The sequence below is a fragment of the Chrysemys picta genome, chromosome 9 (assembly GCF_011386835.1).
Source record: "Chrysemys picta bellii isolate R12L10 chromosome 9, ASM1138683v2, whole genome shotgun sequence".
Classification (NCBI taxonomy): domain Eukaryota; kingdom Metazoa; phylum Chordata; order Testudines; family Emydidae; genus Chrysemys; species Chrysemys picta.
This window is the reverse complement of record NC_088799.1, coordinates 22925706-22940087: the sequence shown is the minus strand read 5'-3', so window position 1 is coordinate 22940087 and position 14382 is coordinate 22925706. Positions and strand designations below refer to the sequence as shown.

The 14382-nt window shown below is 40.2% G+C and overlaps 2 protein-coding genes across 4 annotated transcripts in view; one reads left to right on the top strand and one right to left on the bottom strand.

Moving 5' to 3' along the window:
* The window catches only part of GFM1 (G elongation factor mitochondrial 1), a 48485-nt gene that overhangs the window by 24455 nt on the left and 9648 nt on the right, over positions 1-14382 (top strand). For both annotated transcript variants that reach the window (XM_005287004.3, XM_008165019.3), the window contains exons 14-15: positions 12755-12917; positions 14093-14237. In XM_005287004.3, coding sequence (XP_005287061.2) covers positions 12755-12917; positions 14093-14237 — 308 coding nt within the window. The remainder of the gene's footprint in view (positions 1-12754; positions 12918-14092; positions 14238-14382) is intronic.
* Positions 29-11744, bottom strand: LXN (latexin). Of its 2 annotated transcripts, XM_005287003.4 has the most exons (6): positions 11464-11744; positions 8010-8072; positions 7102-7279; positions 6460-6596; positions 1788-1850; positions 29-373 (listed from the first exon to the last, which is right to left on the bottom strand). In XM_005287003.4, exons 1-6 carry the CDS (start codon positions 11590-11592, stop codon positions 275-277), a joined length of 669 nt encoding a protein of 222 aa, XP_005287060.2. In that variant the 5' UTR covers positions 11593-11744; the 3' UTR covers positions 29-274. The 2 variants fall into 2 exon arrangements, with proteins under 2 accessions (XP_005287060.2, XP_042709629.2); XM_042853695.2 differs by lacking the exon at positions 6460-6596 and having other exon boundaries at positions 7047-7279; positions 11464-11733.

Here is a 14382-nt window from a genome sequence, read left to right as displayed (position 1 = left end):
TTCTCCTTATCCAGCATAATACACCAAATTAGCCAAGCACTGAGACATTTTATTATATCTTCATCACAACATTTACACTACAGAAAAGAAATACATAACATTTATTTTGATTTGTTTGGGCATGAAGTAAAATACACATGGAAGGAATAGAGGGTTTCACTGAGTGGGTGAGGATATTGTTCATCACTTAGTCTGTCTATACATCTGTCTGCTTATATGACTTCTCCATCACCATAGCTTCTGAGATTCTATTATTGCCATACTGGATATACTTCTAGTCCTGCTCTGCATGTTTTGGCTGACAGCTGTTCTTTATTACTTTAACTCCATGCTGTGGATGCCAAAGAACTTGCATTTGCCAAGGAATAATTTCCTGTGGATAAAACATACATAATGTACTGGAGAAGACTGGAAATTTTCTTAGACCAATACTGAACTAGAATACCAATTGCTGTTTAAGAAACAAAAACAAGTGCAGGACTGCAAAAGAAACAAAAACTGTGCTTTGTACTGTAGTTAGTTGGCTAATTCCTTTCAGGACCTTCCCTCCCTACAGATGACTAAAGTATGGTATGTGTTGTTCACAAGATGCAAATATTAATGAAGATAAAGTGGGTGTCTGAATGGTAATATTTGTAATGGGAGGGGAATCTTGTGTCATCTGTGAATGATTTTACACTAAACAGTATCTAAAGCTTTGAATCTAAAACTTTTTCCTTAAATCAAATGCAAATTATTTTCTTTGTAAAAAAGATTTACCTGAGACACTGTACTGTGTGCCAGGTGTAAGATAGTGCCATTTTGGAAATCTAAGGTGATGCTGCCAGTGCCATGCCCAGTGTGGCCTGATCCAACAGCTCTTTGTGGACCTTGCCCTCATGCTGGTTGGGCACACTACTTTCATTCCTCCAGTCTATGGAGGACTTAACACCCCCCCCCATATCTCTGGTCATCTTGGGTACGTCCAGACTACCCGCCGTATCGGCGGGTAGCAATCAATTTATCGGGGATCGATATATCGCGTCTTGTTAAGACGCGATATATTGATCCCTGAATGCGCTCCCCATCGACTCCGGAACTCCACCGGAGCGAGCGGCGGTAGCGGAGTTGACGGGGGAGCTGTGGCCGTCGATCCCGCACCGTGAGGACGGGAGGTAAGTCGGAATAAGATATGTCGACTTCAGCTATGGTATTCCTGTAGCTGAAGTTGCGTATCTTACATCGACACCCCCTTCCCTCCCCACCCCCCCCAGTGTAGACCAGGCCCTTCTGTGCCCAAATTGCTCCAACACATGAGCATTTTGGTCCCTGTGAGGGCGTTTAAGCAGATTCGGATGTTTTTTGGCTCCTCTTTTTGTCCCCTTCAGACATGGCCAGAAAGGGGAACGGGTCCACCCTAGCAATAATTTCCCCTTGATGGAGAGGTCTGAGAGCAGCTGCTCAAAGAACCTCCTCCACCTCACAGGAACGGCCCAGGAATTTCACCCTTTTCTCTTTAGTTTTTGTAGTCAATTAGAATTATAACCAAAGAATTTAAGATCCCTGAAGCTCTGACATAAGCAGAGACCCTTGGTCTGCTACCTGCATACAAATGAAGGCAGAGTACTCTGGAGAATGCAAGGTGGAAGGGGTCGTCTAACCCTGTTATGCAACCAATCTACTGGTCCAAGCATCAGGGTGAGGGGGGAACACGTCACTGTCAGCCTGTCTAAAAATGGCGGGTTCTAGAAAGACAATTCATAGGTAGTAATCAAATTTTCCCTTTTGCTTGACAATAAAACTTTTACCTGTGAAACAATATCATGAAGTAGGACCGTGTAGTCAAATTCCAAGTAATCATCGTTTCTTTTCTGGAACCAACATAAAGACAAGACAATAAGGACTGAGATTTAAGTTACCTTTTCATTAATAAAAACAGTCATTTAGTTGTACTTGGCAGCAACAAAATGTCCAAAATGTTACAAAAGAGTAATGAATAAAACAGATGAAATTTAGTTTTGCTCTATGCTGCACTTCATTTAACCACAAAATAACATCTGAAAGACAGAACACAAAGTTTAACTCCACACTGATTGCTCAAACAGCTCTGTTTATAAAGTCAGGCATGACTAATGTAATGTTCTCTTTCAAGGGAAATACAGGGTTTATTTTCCAAAACAACTTAACTTTTTTAGTGTTGACTCATTTTCCATTTACTTATGTTACTATAGAGACTCTTTGCTTTGGTTGTGTGTTTAGATTTTTGTGACTGTGAATAATTTAGGGTTTGGGCAAAGAAGCCGAGTAGAGCAATTGGTCATTTAAGAAAATCCAAAGTTACATGGGAATTGTAAACAGCAGAAGCTAGTACATATTTTAGGGAAAGCAAATCTTGCTACAAAAATACCTGATTTGGGAAACTAGCAGCAGCAATCGGTTGGATTAGTCCTCCAACCACTGAAACTGCTGTTCATAATATAATCTTGGATGGGAGAACACTGCCAGATGGAATCCCATAGAAGTTAGTTCTGTTTCTGTTGATACTAAACACTATTACTATACATCTTGTTTCAAGCGTAGCAAATGTTTGAATGTGCCCTTGTCCAGTCAGTTGGGGCAATTAATCATTATGTCCATAATATATGAATATTTCAAGGCCAGATCTAATCTGAAAGGTGTTGGAATTCAGAGAAATTGTATCCTTTTGCATAAATGTTGGGTATAGGTGTTTGAACTTCACCATGCAGAGATATGAAAAAATTGTTCCCTTGGGTGAAGAGGTTAGAGCAGGGATGGGCAAACTTTTTGGCCCAAGGGCCACATCTGGGTAGGGAAATTGTATGGCGGGCCGTGAATACTCATGAAATTGGGGGTTGGGGTGCGGGAGCAGGTGAGGGCTCTGGCTGGGGGTGCAGGCTCTGGGATGGGGCTGGGAATGAGGGGTTGGGGGTACAGGACGGTTCTCCAGGCTGGGACCGAGGGGTTTGGAGGGCAGGAGGGGGATCAGAGCTGGGGCAGGGGGTTGGGGCGTGGGAGGGGGCCAGGCTCTGGGCGGCGCTTACCTCAAGCAGCTTCCAGAAGTAGCAACATGTCCCCCCCTCCAGCTCCTATGTGGAGGCACAGCCAGGCAGCTCTGCATGCTGCCCCGTCCGCAGGCGCCGCCCCTGTAGCTTCCATTGGCCGTGGTTCCTGGCCAATGGGAGCTATGGGGACTGTGCGTGGGACGGGGGCAGTGTGCGGCGTCCCCTGGCTGCCCCTACGTGTAGGAGCTGGAGTGGGGACATGCTGCTGCTTCTGGGAGCCGCACAGAGCGGGGCAAGCCCCCGACCTAGGCAGGAGTTCGAGGGCCGAATTAAAACATCTGGAGGGCTGGATGCAGCCCTTGGGCCATAGTTTGCCCGCCCCTGGGTTAGAGGAAACAGGGGGATGTAGCTTCCCAACTCCAGGGATCTGTGAGAAAGGCAACTCCCTCATTGCTGTTCCTATGGCCTGTCATCAGCCTCTAAACCCCATCCCTTCAGCACATGCATTCCTGCAGGTTTCCAAGGAAGAGGGAAATGATACTTTGGTGTTGGCATTCCACACACTCAATAAGGATCTCTTCTGCTTGCAAGAAGAGACAATAGGGCCCCAGTCTCTCTTACTCCTTCTGTACAGATGTGTTTTTGCACTTAAGAACGGTGAATAGAGTGGGATTTTTCAAAAGCGCCTAAGTGGGTTAGGAGCACAAATCCCACTGATTTCAAGATCTCAAGTCTGTAAGGTATGCTAACAAGGAAAATAACTTTGAAATGAAATTATGTTAATAGGGTGAGACATGCCAGGCACTGCAAGAAGTTTCACCATGGTAACATGTTATAAGAGATGGGTGTGGACAGCAGAATACACAAAAACAGACTAAAATCTAAGGATAAGTGAAACCTCATAATTCCAATTACCAATAATTTATCTTAGCTCTGTATGAAAGGAACACAGCACAGATCTGAAATTTAATCTAATTTAAGTGTTATATGGTGTCTGCTTTTCCCTGTTCTAAAATTTATCTGTTGCAGACAGTTGTGTTAAAATCCACACATGATCCACTCCTGCTCCAAATCAGCCACCAGAGGGAGAAAAGCTAATTAACAAATTCTGTTCCCAGAATGATATGAACACCACTGAAGTGATGATGCTCAGGTGATTAGTCTTTATCCCCATTCTGTGACAGTTTTTCATTCCCAAAGTGAGTTTGTGACTCTGTGTTCCTTTCACACGCACAACCTCAGCTGAGTTAATTGCACATATTGAATGTCCAAAACTGGGCTTTGAAAATGTATGATGGCCCCTTAGTTGTTTAGATTACAACAGCATGATCCTAAATGATGTGTCAGTTGTGGTTATTCTGAATGTCAGGTCCTATTCTGTGTTTGTGTCCAGGAATAATGTGTTTGAATTGTAAGTTGTCTCACAGTAATTGCAAAAGAAAATCCATATTTCTTCTCAGCAAGTAGACAATAGAAGTAGGGAGTCAACCGATCTCCACTTACCTAAACACCATCTATGGTTTTCCTAAAGAAACTTATACTCAGACAAGTTGAAATCTCTTTCTGGTAAGAAACCCACAGGGTCTTTTGGCTGTGGCAGATGGGTTACTTTTGACTAACTTGAAAAGCTATAATTTGTTTTGGCAGCTACAGGCCATGTACTCCTGAATGGTTTAGGGCACATCAAGATCAATTCAGTAAGAAGAAATTTTCAATGGACAATCAGACAGAGTAATAAAGATAAAACATGAAATAATGTTTACATGTTTTGGCCCTTCCCTTAGGGACCATCACCTTGCTTTTCATGCATTTTATTTTCTTGTCAAACTTAATCAGTGATCACTATACCATATAATTCTGTGAACATTAACTAGCTAATAATGTACTGCTTTAGCCAGCTGGATGGCTGCTTCTGCAGCAGAAGTAATTATTATATAATCATATTAATAATGGCCCTCTTTCAGTTTTAAGAGAGAAGAATTCAGAGGGCATTTCCCAACTACAGGTATATAAACTCTTTCAAGGTATGAGCTGCTTCAGTATTCTTTTAAGACACGTGCTTTAGTGAAATGAAACATACAGAAATTAATAAAAGCAAATATAGCAAGAGCAAGGTTAAAAAAGGTAATATTTGGTGATATGAAATTAAGAATTAAACAGAGACTTGATCCCATCTTTGAATATCCTTTTAGGTAAATTAACAATGGTTGAAGACTGGAGTGTTACAAACTAGTACAAACATAGATGGATTTTTATCTTATTGGAGTTCAGATACAGTCCATTGCTATTTGGCCAAACTCAGATAGCATAGAGATGTCAAACAATATTACTGTGACTGATTGTGAGACTGTAGTGTAGACTAAAAGATAAAGGAAAGTATTTTGATATTGTGCAGATGTAAGACTACTGTAAATTGGACCTACAGAGAATATAAATGAAGGAAAGAAAAGTAATAGAAAACCAAATCAAATGAAGTGATTAGACCAGAAAAAATGTCAAAAGACTTGTAACTAATAAACTTGCAATACTGTTGTCACCGAGAAATTGTATGAGAAATGAAGCAAAATTAAATTAATGAAGAGAAGACCTAGGAGAACACTCCAATCATCAAGTAGGCGCATTGTTTTGCTAGAGCAGAAAAAATATTTAATTGGTTAAAAGTGTAATAGACAAAGAAATTCATAGGAATGGTTTAAAATAGAAATCTTTGTAATTACTTTTGCTTTGACTCAATCCTAGAGGTATGCTTTTCACATGAGGGGTATGGATTACAGGTGTAGGTTGGCCTGTGCCATAAAGCAGCTCAATTTTCTGCCCGGAGCATGTCCTTTGACATACTAACTGTTTGGGAGGGACTAGGACTGGGTCTAGGACTCCTTTATGGATGCACTCTTTGATAGTGATATCTAATTACATCCATTGTATGAGTGCTCCTGTAACACGGTCTATAAAACATGCAATCACATGAACGTGCATGAATTCAGAAATGGGGACACTGAATATTAAATTCCAGAAACACCTTGTACTAATACCATGATTGTGGCATAAATACCTAGCGAGAGCAAGCTATCCTGTTATGTTCAGTGTCCTGAATTTTTTTAGTATTGATATATAAATGCATATCAACTTTGAGGTGCAAAGGATAGAGAGAATAAGGAATAGATCAGTCAGTATGTACATATTTCAAACTGCTATTTTATACCCTAATCAGGGTAGGACATTGCCTACACCATTTTGTGAATGGTGAGCAAAGAACCCATTTGAAATCTTGATATTGTCCAATTCTCAGTCAGATTCACAGAATCTGTTCCATTGTAGACCTTAAATCTAAATGTATGTTTCTACTTATCCTCCAGCAATCTATAGTTTTAACAATGGACTATCCTTACATAGCAGCTTCTCTGAATTTATTCCTAATTATTATCATCCCAGTGCATTGATTAGGTGCATTACTTACCACCTGCCTGACATCTCTGATTTGAACCAAATTGTACAATGTATTTTCAGTGGAGTTCTGCCATATTATATAACCACAGGCCACCCGGGCTAGATTGCTGATGGGCTCCATTTCTGGGGACATGTTGCCATAATTGTCTGAGAACCAAAGCAAATAATCTTTATTAAATGTGTGAAAATCTGAAATTGAAACTCATTCAATCTCACCCTAGTAGGTAGGATACTGGACTAGGAGTCAGGAGACCTGGGTTCTATTCCTGGCTCTACTGCAGACCTGCTGTGTGACCTTGGGAAAGGTCTGTTTCTCCTTCTATCCTTTGTTTGGCTTTTCTATTTAGATGGTAAACTGTTCAGAAGAGGGATTATCTATTCCAGTGTTTAAGTACAGCGCCTTGCACAATGAGGGCCCGGTCTCAGTTGGAGCCTCCAGTAGCTATTATAATGCTAACAGTGATGAGCTGTACGTTTTTTAAAGCAAAGCGATTAGCCTAATAAGTATTCAGGGAAAGAGCAATTAAAAAAAAATTGAGTCAATCTCAGCACATTCAAAACTAATGAATGCTCACTGCGGCTATGCTTGACACTAACGTTTGAATGAAGAAGGTGAAGGTTTCTGCCAAAATCCCTTCCCTCATCTTCATACCTGGAATATTTTGTGCAACCAACGGTTCTTGAAGGCTCTTGATTCTGTTGTAAAATTCATTATCTGCTTCATCTGTGTTCTTCCCAAATTCTCCTTCCACTGTAAAATGCACTTGTGGCGCAGTACGTTGGTTGCTCAGAAGATAAAGAATTTCAGCAGTGCAGTTAATGGCATTGTCCTGTTACAGAAATAGTTACATGGATTTAATCCATTTTAATAAAGTAAAATAGACAGTTAATACGTAGAAAACTCCACAATGCATCTATTTTACTGTTTTATGTATTAGCCATTTTTTCTGCAAGTCTGATGTGTGTGACTATGTGCAGACTATTTCATTAAGATTAAAGCAGGGTCAAAATCTTAATTACCCTTAAAATATATTCACAAACTTTCTGTGTAGTTTATATAGAACATGTCAAAGCTATATATTTAGTGATGGTGCTTTTCCCTTTTATATCAATTTGACACAGTATTCTGCTTGTTATTTAGCTAGAGAAATATATTCAAATTAGGTCTGCAAATTGAAGATGTGATCTAACTCACAGGGGATGACACTAAGACATCCTTGTTTTTAATATGCTAATTGCCTCTCTCAACTAATTGCCATACCATGGTATTATACAGCAAAAAGTGACTTTTCAGGGCTTTCATGGTGCCAAAACTGGCTGTTTCTTCTTTTGGTTAAATCCAGTCCTATGGCCTGATTAGCAATGAAGGGAGCTCTGAAATTTGTGTATTGTGCTCCAATTTTACAACCAGATAACTTTCAAATAATTATTTACTGGTACAGTCTACAAGCCCCAACAGAGAGCAGGGCTCCATTATGCTATGTGCTGTCTACATGTATAATTAAAAGATGATTCTTGCCCTAAAGAATTCACAGTTTAAGTATATAAAGCAGTACTCACCTTGTGGAGGATATCTTCCAGTGAAAATTTAAGGTGGTATTTATGCCCAACATCAGCAATGTCCTAAAGTGAGGAAATATTTTTAAAAAGTTAAACTGTTTTGTTTTTAATCCTCCTCATTGCTGTACCTGATGGAGATTGTTCAGGTTATTCCTGTGAAGTATGACAATGCACAGTGCCACTCTGTACAGTACATATTTAACTCTTTACTTATCTTTTGTGTACATGTGACCAGACTTAGTTTAGTCATTTAATACACAGCACCAACGTTCCTGATGTCACATCTGGTTAGTTATCCATGGTCCAGTTTATTTAAAGTCCAATCGGGTGAAATACATCCAGTGCAGAGGGAACATGCAGAGTCCTATCTGCCACATAAAACCCATCCTTACTGCTCCTAAGCACAAATTATTAAAATAATAGTAGCCTTGTGTGGACCATGTGCATTGGGTGACTTTCACCCTCCAGGAATTAAGAACTATATATGGTCTTAAAGTATTTGAGCTATAAAATGAAAACTCTACAGAATATCATAGACTAATCCTCAAGACTAAGCTAACTGTGTTCTGGAACATAGTACAGTCTCAAATCAAGGGCAGCTTTTTGCTGAGAGAGTCCCAGCTGTTCTGATAGTAACCATGACAATATCTTTCCAGCGTTCTTGGTGGAAAGGTGGTAACTGATTCCTTGGCCAATAGAGACAGAGCCTAAAATCCCATCAGTACAGTAGGAGCTGCAGTGTTGGCGGGCACAGTTACTACACAGTAGTCCTTTCCCTCTCCTCAACTCTATTAAACATGTTTCATACTAGCATTGTAGATGGAATCAAGCTATGTTCCTGAACTGTGCTACCTCGGGCACCAGCAAGGCTGGTGCACACGTTGGAACATAGTTCATTCATACCTACACTGTTTTAATCACATTGTAACCAGGTATCTCAACACAATAGATTGTATAGTACACGAAGTGTTGAACTGGAGAACAGTCTTTGCAAGAAGTTATCACCACCAGGTTATTTATGCTTTCTCTGCTGCTTTGATCTGATATAAAAGGACGTTGTCTGAGGAGAGGGCGGTGCAGATGTAATAACAGCTTTATCTCCATACTTCAGAACTACAAAAATGAAAATGGGCACAAGCTAATTATTAGTTGCCAGAAATGGGAGCAAGGGCACTTAAGACATCTTTGAGCAACTGGTTCATGGGACATTTGAGTAGATCTGTCCCAGCTATTATCTGTAAGAACTATGAAGAAAAAGCTCAAAGCTGTGACAAACAGGTTTATTAATACTTTGCATTTATATTGTGGTCCATTTTCAGAATGCACAAATGGTGACTAATCCTCACTACACTCTTGTGGAGAATTGGTTCAGTGCTAGTCAAGTCACTTGTCCAAGGCAACATCGTTATCAAGTAAGAGTCAGGATTAGAATTTGGGAGCTCTTGGCTTCCTGACATGTTCAATCCAGTAGACAATTCAGCCTACTTATCAAATAGATGTTTGTGGATAAAGCAGCAGTTTTGGTTATTGATATGTAAGTAAGTTACTAAAGGCACAGTCTCAAACCTGACTTTCATCCATGCATAGTAGTCTCCTAAAGAGGAGAGTTGAATTGAGAATGAGAGAAAGTATGGCAAGTTAGGGGTTAATGCAATTCAATCCAGAAAGAATCCAAGGTTCTGTTACTTGTGGAGCCAGACCTGGAATAACTATCAACAGTGATCCTTTCTGGATTGAGGAGAGCTACAGAATTCCTGTATGGAAGGAAGAAACTCTTGAACAATGACTTAAGCATCTGTGGGCATTTATCAGTGCTTTATGGTGACAGGTAGAATGGATAGGGGATCTGATCTCAGTGGAGGGGAGAAAGGATTTTAATCTTCCCTGACACAGGGAAAGATCAATTCTAGGAGGTAAATCAGATCTTTTTAGAGAGAGGTGTAAAAGCAGTTTTGTTCTTTCCTGCTAAGTGATGAACAAGAAATCCCACTTTAACAGTTATAACCTCCTTTTCCTTCCTCTCTTCAAAAGTAAATACTGATTGGCCCAATACAGCACCACCTCACTAATACAAATCTTTTTACAATTCCCATGAATATGTAGTCCCACCAAACATCTCAGCAAAAACTATAGCAGAGCGGTTAGTAAGCGTTTATATTTTCTTACTAAATCATCAATTTTTTAATATGCCAAGTATTATGAGCACATAACATTAAAGTGCAATTGTCAAATAAGTACACATTGTTAGTTGTATACTTAGGATTTTTAGTCCTTTTGTTCATCAAAACCTAAACAAATGCACACAAAACTCCCAGTGGGCCTCCTAGTCATTGAAAACAGCAAAGTTCTAATATAGGCATCTTACATGCGCATATACACTGAGTGGATGGATTTTTAGGCTTTGGTCCTCCAGACATGTACATACATGAGTAACTTTACACATGTGAGTAGTCAAGCATGTGCATAAGTCTTTGTAGAATCTAAGCCTTCAAGTGTTCACAGTATATCTTCTGTTTCTCTTTTAATGTGAAGTTATGTGCTTTGTTTCTGATGTATGAAGGACTGAGCAGGGGGAATTTTAAAACACAAAGACCACATCACAAATTCTGGGAACCATTTAAGAGCAGAATTAATTTGTAACACATTTATTATCGGAAATACCTCACTGAAATCCATGAGATTTTAAATTATAAATTTGGCATTCTTTTTATTTGTCTTGTGGTGGCGGGGATGGTTTATGTTTCCAGGCTTTTATTTGCAACTATGAGAGCTATGTTATTTGTTTAATGAAAGCTGAGAACTGTATGACTCCAGGAACTGGGGCTTTAGGCAAAACACCAAATAAGGCAATACTCAGGATAAAATCAGGAGCCTGGGTAACACTGTAGTTTTAGCTGTGTGGACACTTTTTTTTTAAGCCATAGCAGAGAACCATAATTTAGCCTAAATCTTCCTGGGTTAAAACTTGATCTTGTGTGGGAACAATATTTTAACATTAGAAGATTAAGTCTATGTGACTTAAAGATATATTTTAATGTCCTGACACACAAGACTAAAGGAGACTATAATATGGCTATTTTGTAGCCTACCTGGGGGCCTTAATATTGGCTGGCTGGTAAATACTCAGTTACAGCACTGCAAAGGAATATCTCTGGTATGAGTGTGACGCTGCTATGAGACTCCCCCGGGGCTGGGAAACAGGACTCTACCTGCCCGGGCTCTGTACTCTGCGCTCTTCTAAATCAGCACTGAGCGGCGGAATAGGGAGTGGCTCTGGAGCAATCACTTCCTTACACCACAGTCAGCACGGAAAGTAGCATAGTTCCGCCCTATATGCCTTCAATGCGCTGGGTTGTGTCCAGCTTTCCAGACCCAGGCTAATTCGTTCTAGTGCCTGTGCCGGGGTGTTTCTGGCCAGAAACTTCGCAGTGTTTTCCCCTCCGCACACACTCACCTCCCTGCTGGCTTTGGTCACCTTCTGCACCATAAAGATCTTACTGGGGCTGCCATGCTGGTAGTTGATGTAGTTCACAGCTACGGCGGCTGCTCTCGTAGCTGGGTAGTGGGACGGGGGGATCTCCATGGAGCAGGGCGCTTTACTTGCTAGCACAAGTGGGAAGGGCGAGGCCGGAGCAAGGGAGTGTACGATCCCTTCAGCTTCCGCGAAAGCAGGAAGCAGCTGCTACAGCCTCCGTGCCCAGCGGCGCGGCTGATGCGTGTGCACCACGGGGCACTGCGGGTCACCTGTTAGTCACCTTGTTTCGGTGGGACAGGAACAGCTGTGTTTTACTTTAGCTTTTGCGGAGGAGGAGTGAGAAGCCGCAGCAGCTGGTACAAGCTAATGCGGGAGGCTGGAAGGTGTGTGTAAGACACTATACATCACAATCCTTCTCCTTTGCAAATACTGCCACTAAAATGAACCCTGCCAGTGGGGGCTTCCAGTAGCGGGACTAGGCAGGTCTGTGATCAGCCCTGTCCCAGCTTCCCCGTTAGTGCCTGATTCATAAATCCAGTCTCTGCTGTTACATTCTTTGTCAATAATACATTTTATTATGCAAATTCACTTTTGGAGCTTATTCTGCCACTAGAAGCCCCAGCAGTGCATCCTTGTTAGCATGAAGGACTACCTGGATCATCCATGCTTAAATTGCTAACGCTTTATGAAAAATTTGAATTTCTGTTTTGCAAAAATGTTGTCTATATTTTCCTTCATTCTCTGTTAAAAGTGTCATTTGCACGACAACTTTCTAACAAGTTAATCCTGTCAAGGTTTTATTTACCTATCTGAACATCTCAGACATTTTTTGACATCCCAGTTTTTGCATCCACAAATTGATGTCACAGTTGAGGATTATGTCTTCAATTGGAGACTCGACACCGAAAGAAAATGAATTTGGGGCAGCAAAAGAGTTCTGATTTCCATGCTAATATCCCATATGGGTGTCTGTTGGCTATGTTTTGTGTTTTAATATAGAGTATTTTGGAGTGTTTGGACTGCAGTGACCTATAAAGTAGTATCCTGCCTGTTTTTACTCTCTTATAGAATGGTGAATCATGCTGTTCATCATGTGGGTCCTTGAATATTCTTGGCTATTCAATGATTAATAGAAATGCATAGCCATTTTGGTTATGCATAACTAAATAGGATAAAGTAAAATATCAATAAAGGGACATATTCCTTTGGAATTCTGACTAGACTCGAGCATAGCTTCTATGATAGATAACACAGTGTTTTGTATTTTTAGGTTTGACTATACTCACAAGAAACAGTCTGGTGGGGCAGGCCAGTTTGGTAAAGTAATAGGGTGTCTACAGCCTCTGGATCCAGAGAACTACACACAGTTGGAGTTTGAAGACAGAACTGTTGGAACAAACGTCCCAAAGCAGTTTATACCTGCTGTTGAAAAGGTGACAAATATTTTCTAATATTTTGTATTTGTGATATAACAATTGCACAGTTCTTACCTTCCTCCTATTGTCATCCCTGAGGAGACCATTGGAGGGAATGAGAGTTTTACTGTTGATTCAGGTTCAGGCAGGATCAAGGCCTAAAAGTGATTTTACTATGTTTTGCCCAATTCTTAAGATTTCTATTACTAAAGACAATGTAAACAGATCAGTTTTCTGATCTTTGGCATGTGATATTCAGTGTAAAACAAGCAAACAAACAAAAAAGAACAAGTTTTTCAGAATTTATAATAAAAGAATCCTACTTCCATTGAGACTGGTTTTCTAACATCCCCTTTCCTGAATGTACCTGCTTTTGGGTATGTATAACCAGCAGCAAATTCTGAAAAATGTAGCATGTCTGTGACATATCTGAGATCTTTTTGTGCAGGAAACTCCAACTAAGTTAAATTTTCTGAATAATTTACCAAATGTCTCCACTGTGTGGGTCTGTTTTTATGTGGCTGTATAGTTTAGTACATATAACTTTTAATATTAGCATCTTAATAATGTCAATGTCTCCATCATAGCACTGCTCTACCATTTTATGTTGCCGTATTTCTGAATCTCTTATTAATTATGCAAACTGCGGTCATTCTCAGACACTTCCGTTTTGCACCCCTAACTTCAGCCGCACAACAAAAGAAGGATTTTGGCCAACCCCTGCCTAGATAGAAAAAAAAGTATGCTATCATACTAGTCAAGCCATTCTCTCTCTATTCAGGATGATACTTTAGATACCACAATCATGGGCAATCTTATAAAAACCTAGATAATTTTTTTTTTTTAAGTAAAACTTGCCCTGAATTCCTCACCAGAGCCCTCTTCCAAAGTGACAGCAAACCAAAGTCTAAGACAATGACAATAAAAAGCTTTCAAACTCTTCTGAGGGAGAAACATTCTTTCCTTTCCTATATTATGTTTTTTGGGTCTTGTTTTTTCTTCTTGTCAAGTAATAGGACTAGAATTCATAGTTTAGGATTATGCTTGCTGTGAAGCTTTTTCTCTTAGCAAAAGACTTGATGCATAATCTCTGGAGGCAGTTTACTGTTCCTTACACACTGCCATTATCATTATCTTTTTTTAAAGCTGTATTTTGGGGTGAAAATTGCTAACTTTGAGAGACTTCTCCACAGGGATTCCGTGAAGCGTGTGAAAAGGGTCCTCTGGTAGGTCATAAGATTTCTGGAGTTCGGTTTGTCCTAGAAGATGGTGGACATCACATGGTGGATTCTAATGAATTCTCTTTCATCCGAGCAGGAGAAGGGGCCCTCAAACAAGGTATCATCAATCACTTTGAAGATGTGCTGTTTTACATGCTCATGATTGAATATTTGTTAAAACCAAATTAAGCTGTTGATTTCATTTTTTGTGCTCCTTACTTGCTTGCCTACTCATACACATTTCCCATTCTGAGACAGTCAGC

Coding starts and splice junctions, on each gene's coding strand:
- LXN (XM_005287003.4), bottom strand. CDS start 11,592: ATGGAGATCCCCCCGTCCCACTACCCAGCTACGAGAGCAGCCGCCGTA. Junction 8,073..11,463: donor TGACCAAAGCCAGCAGGGAG/GTGAGTGTGTGC, acceptor TCCTCACTTTAG/GACATTGCTGATGTTGGGCA. Junction 6,597..7,101: donor GGTTGCACAAAATATTCCAG/GTATGAAGATGA, acceptor TTTGGTTCTCAG/ACAATTATGGCAACATGTCC.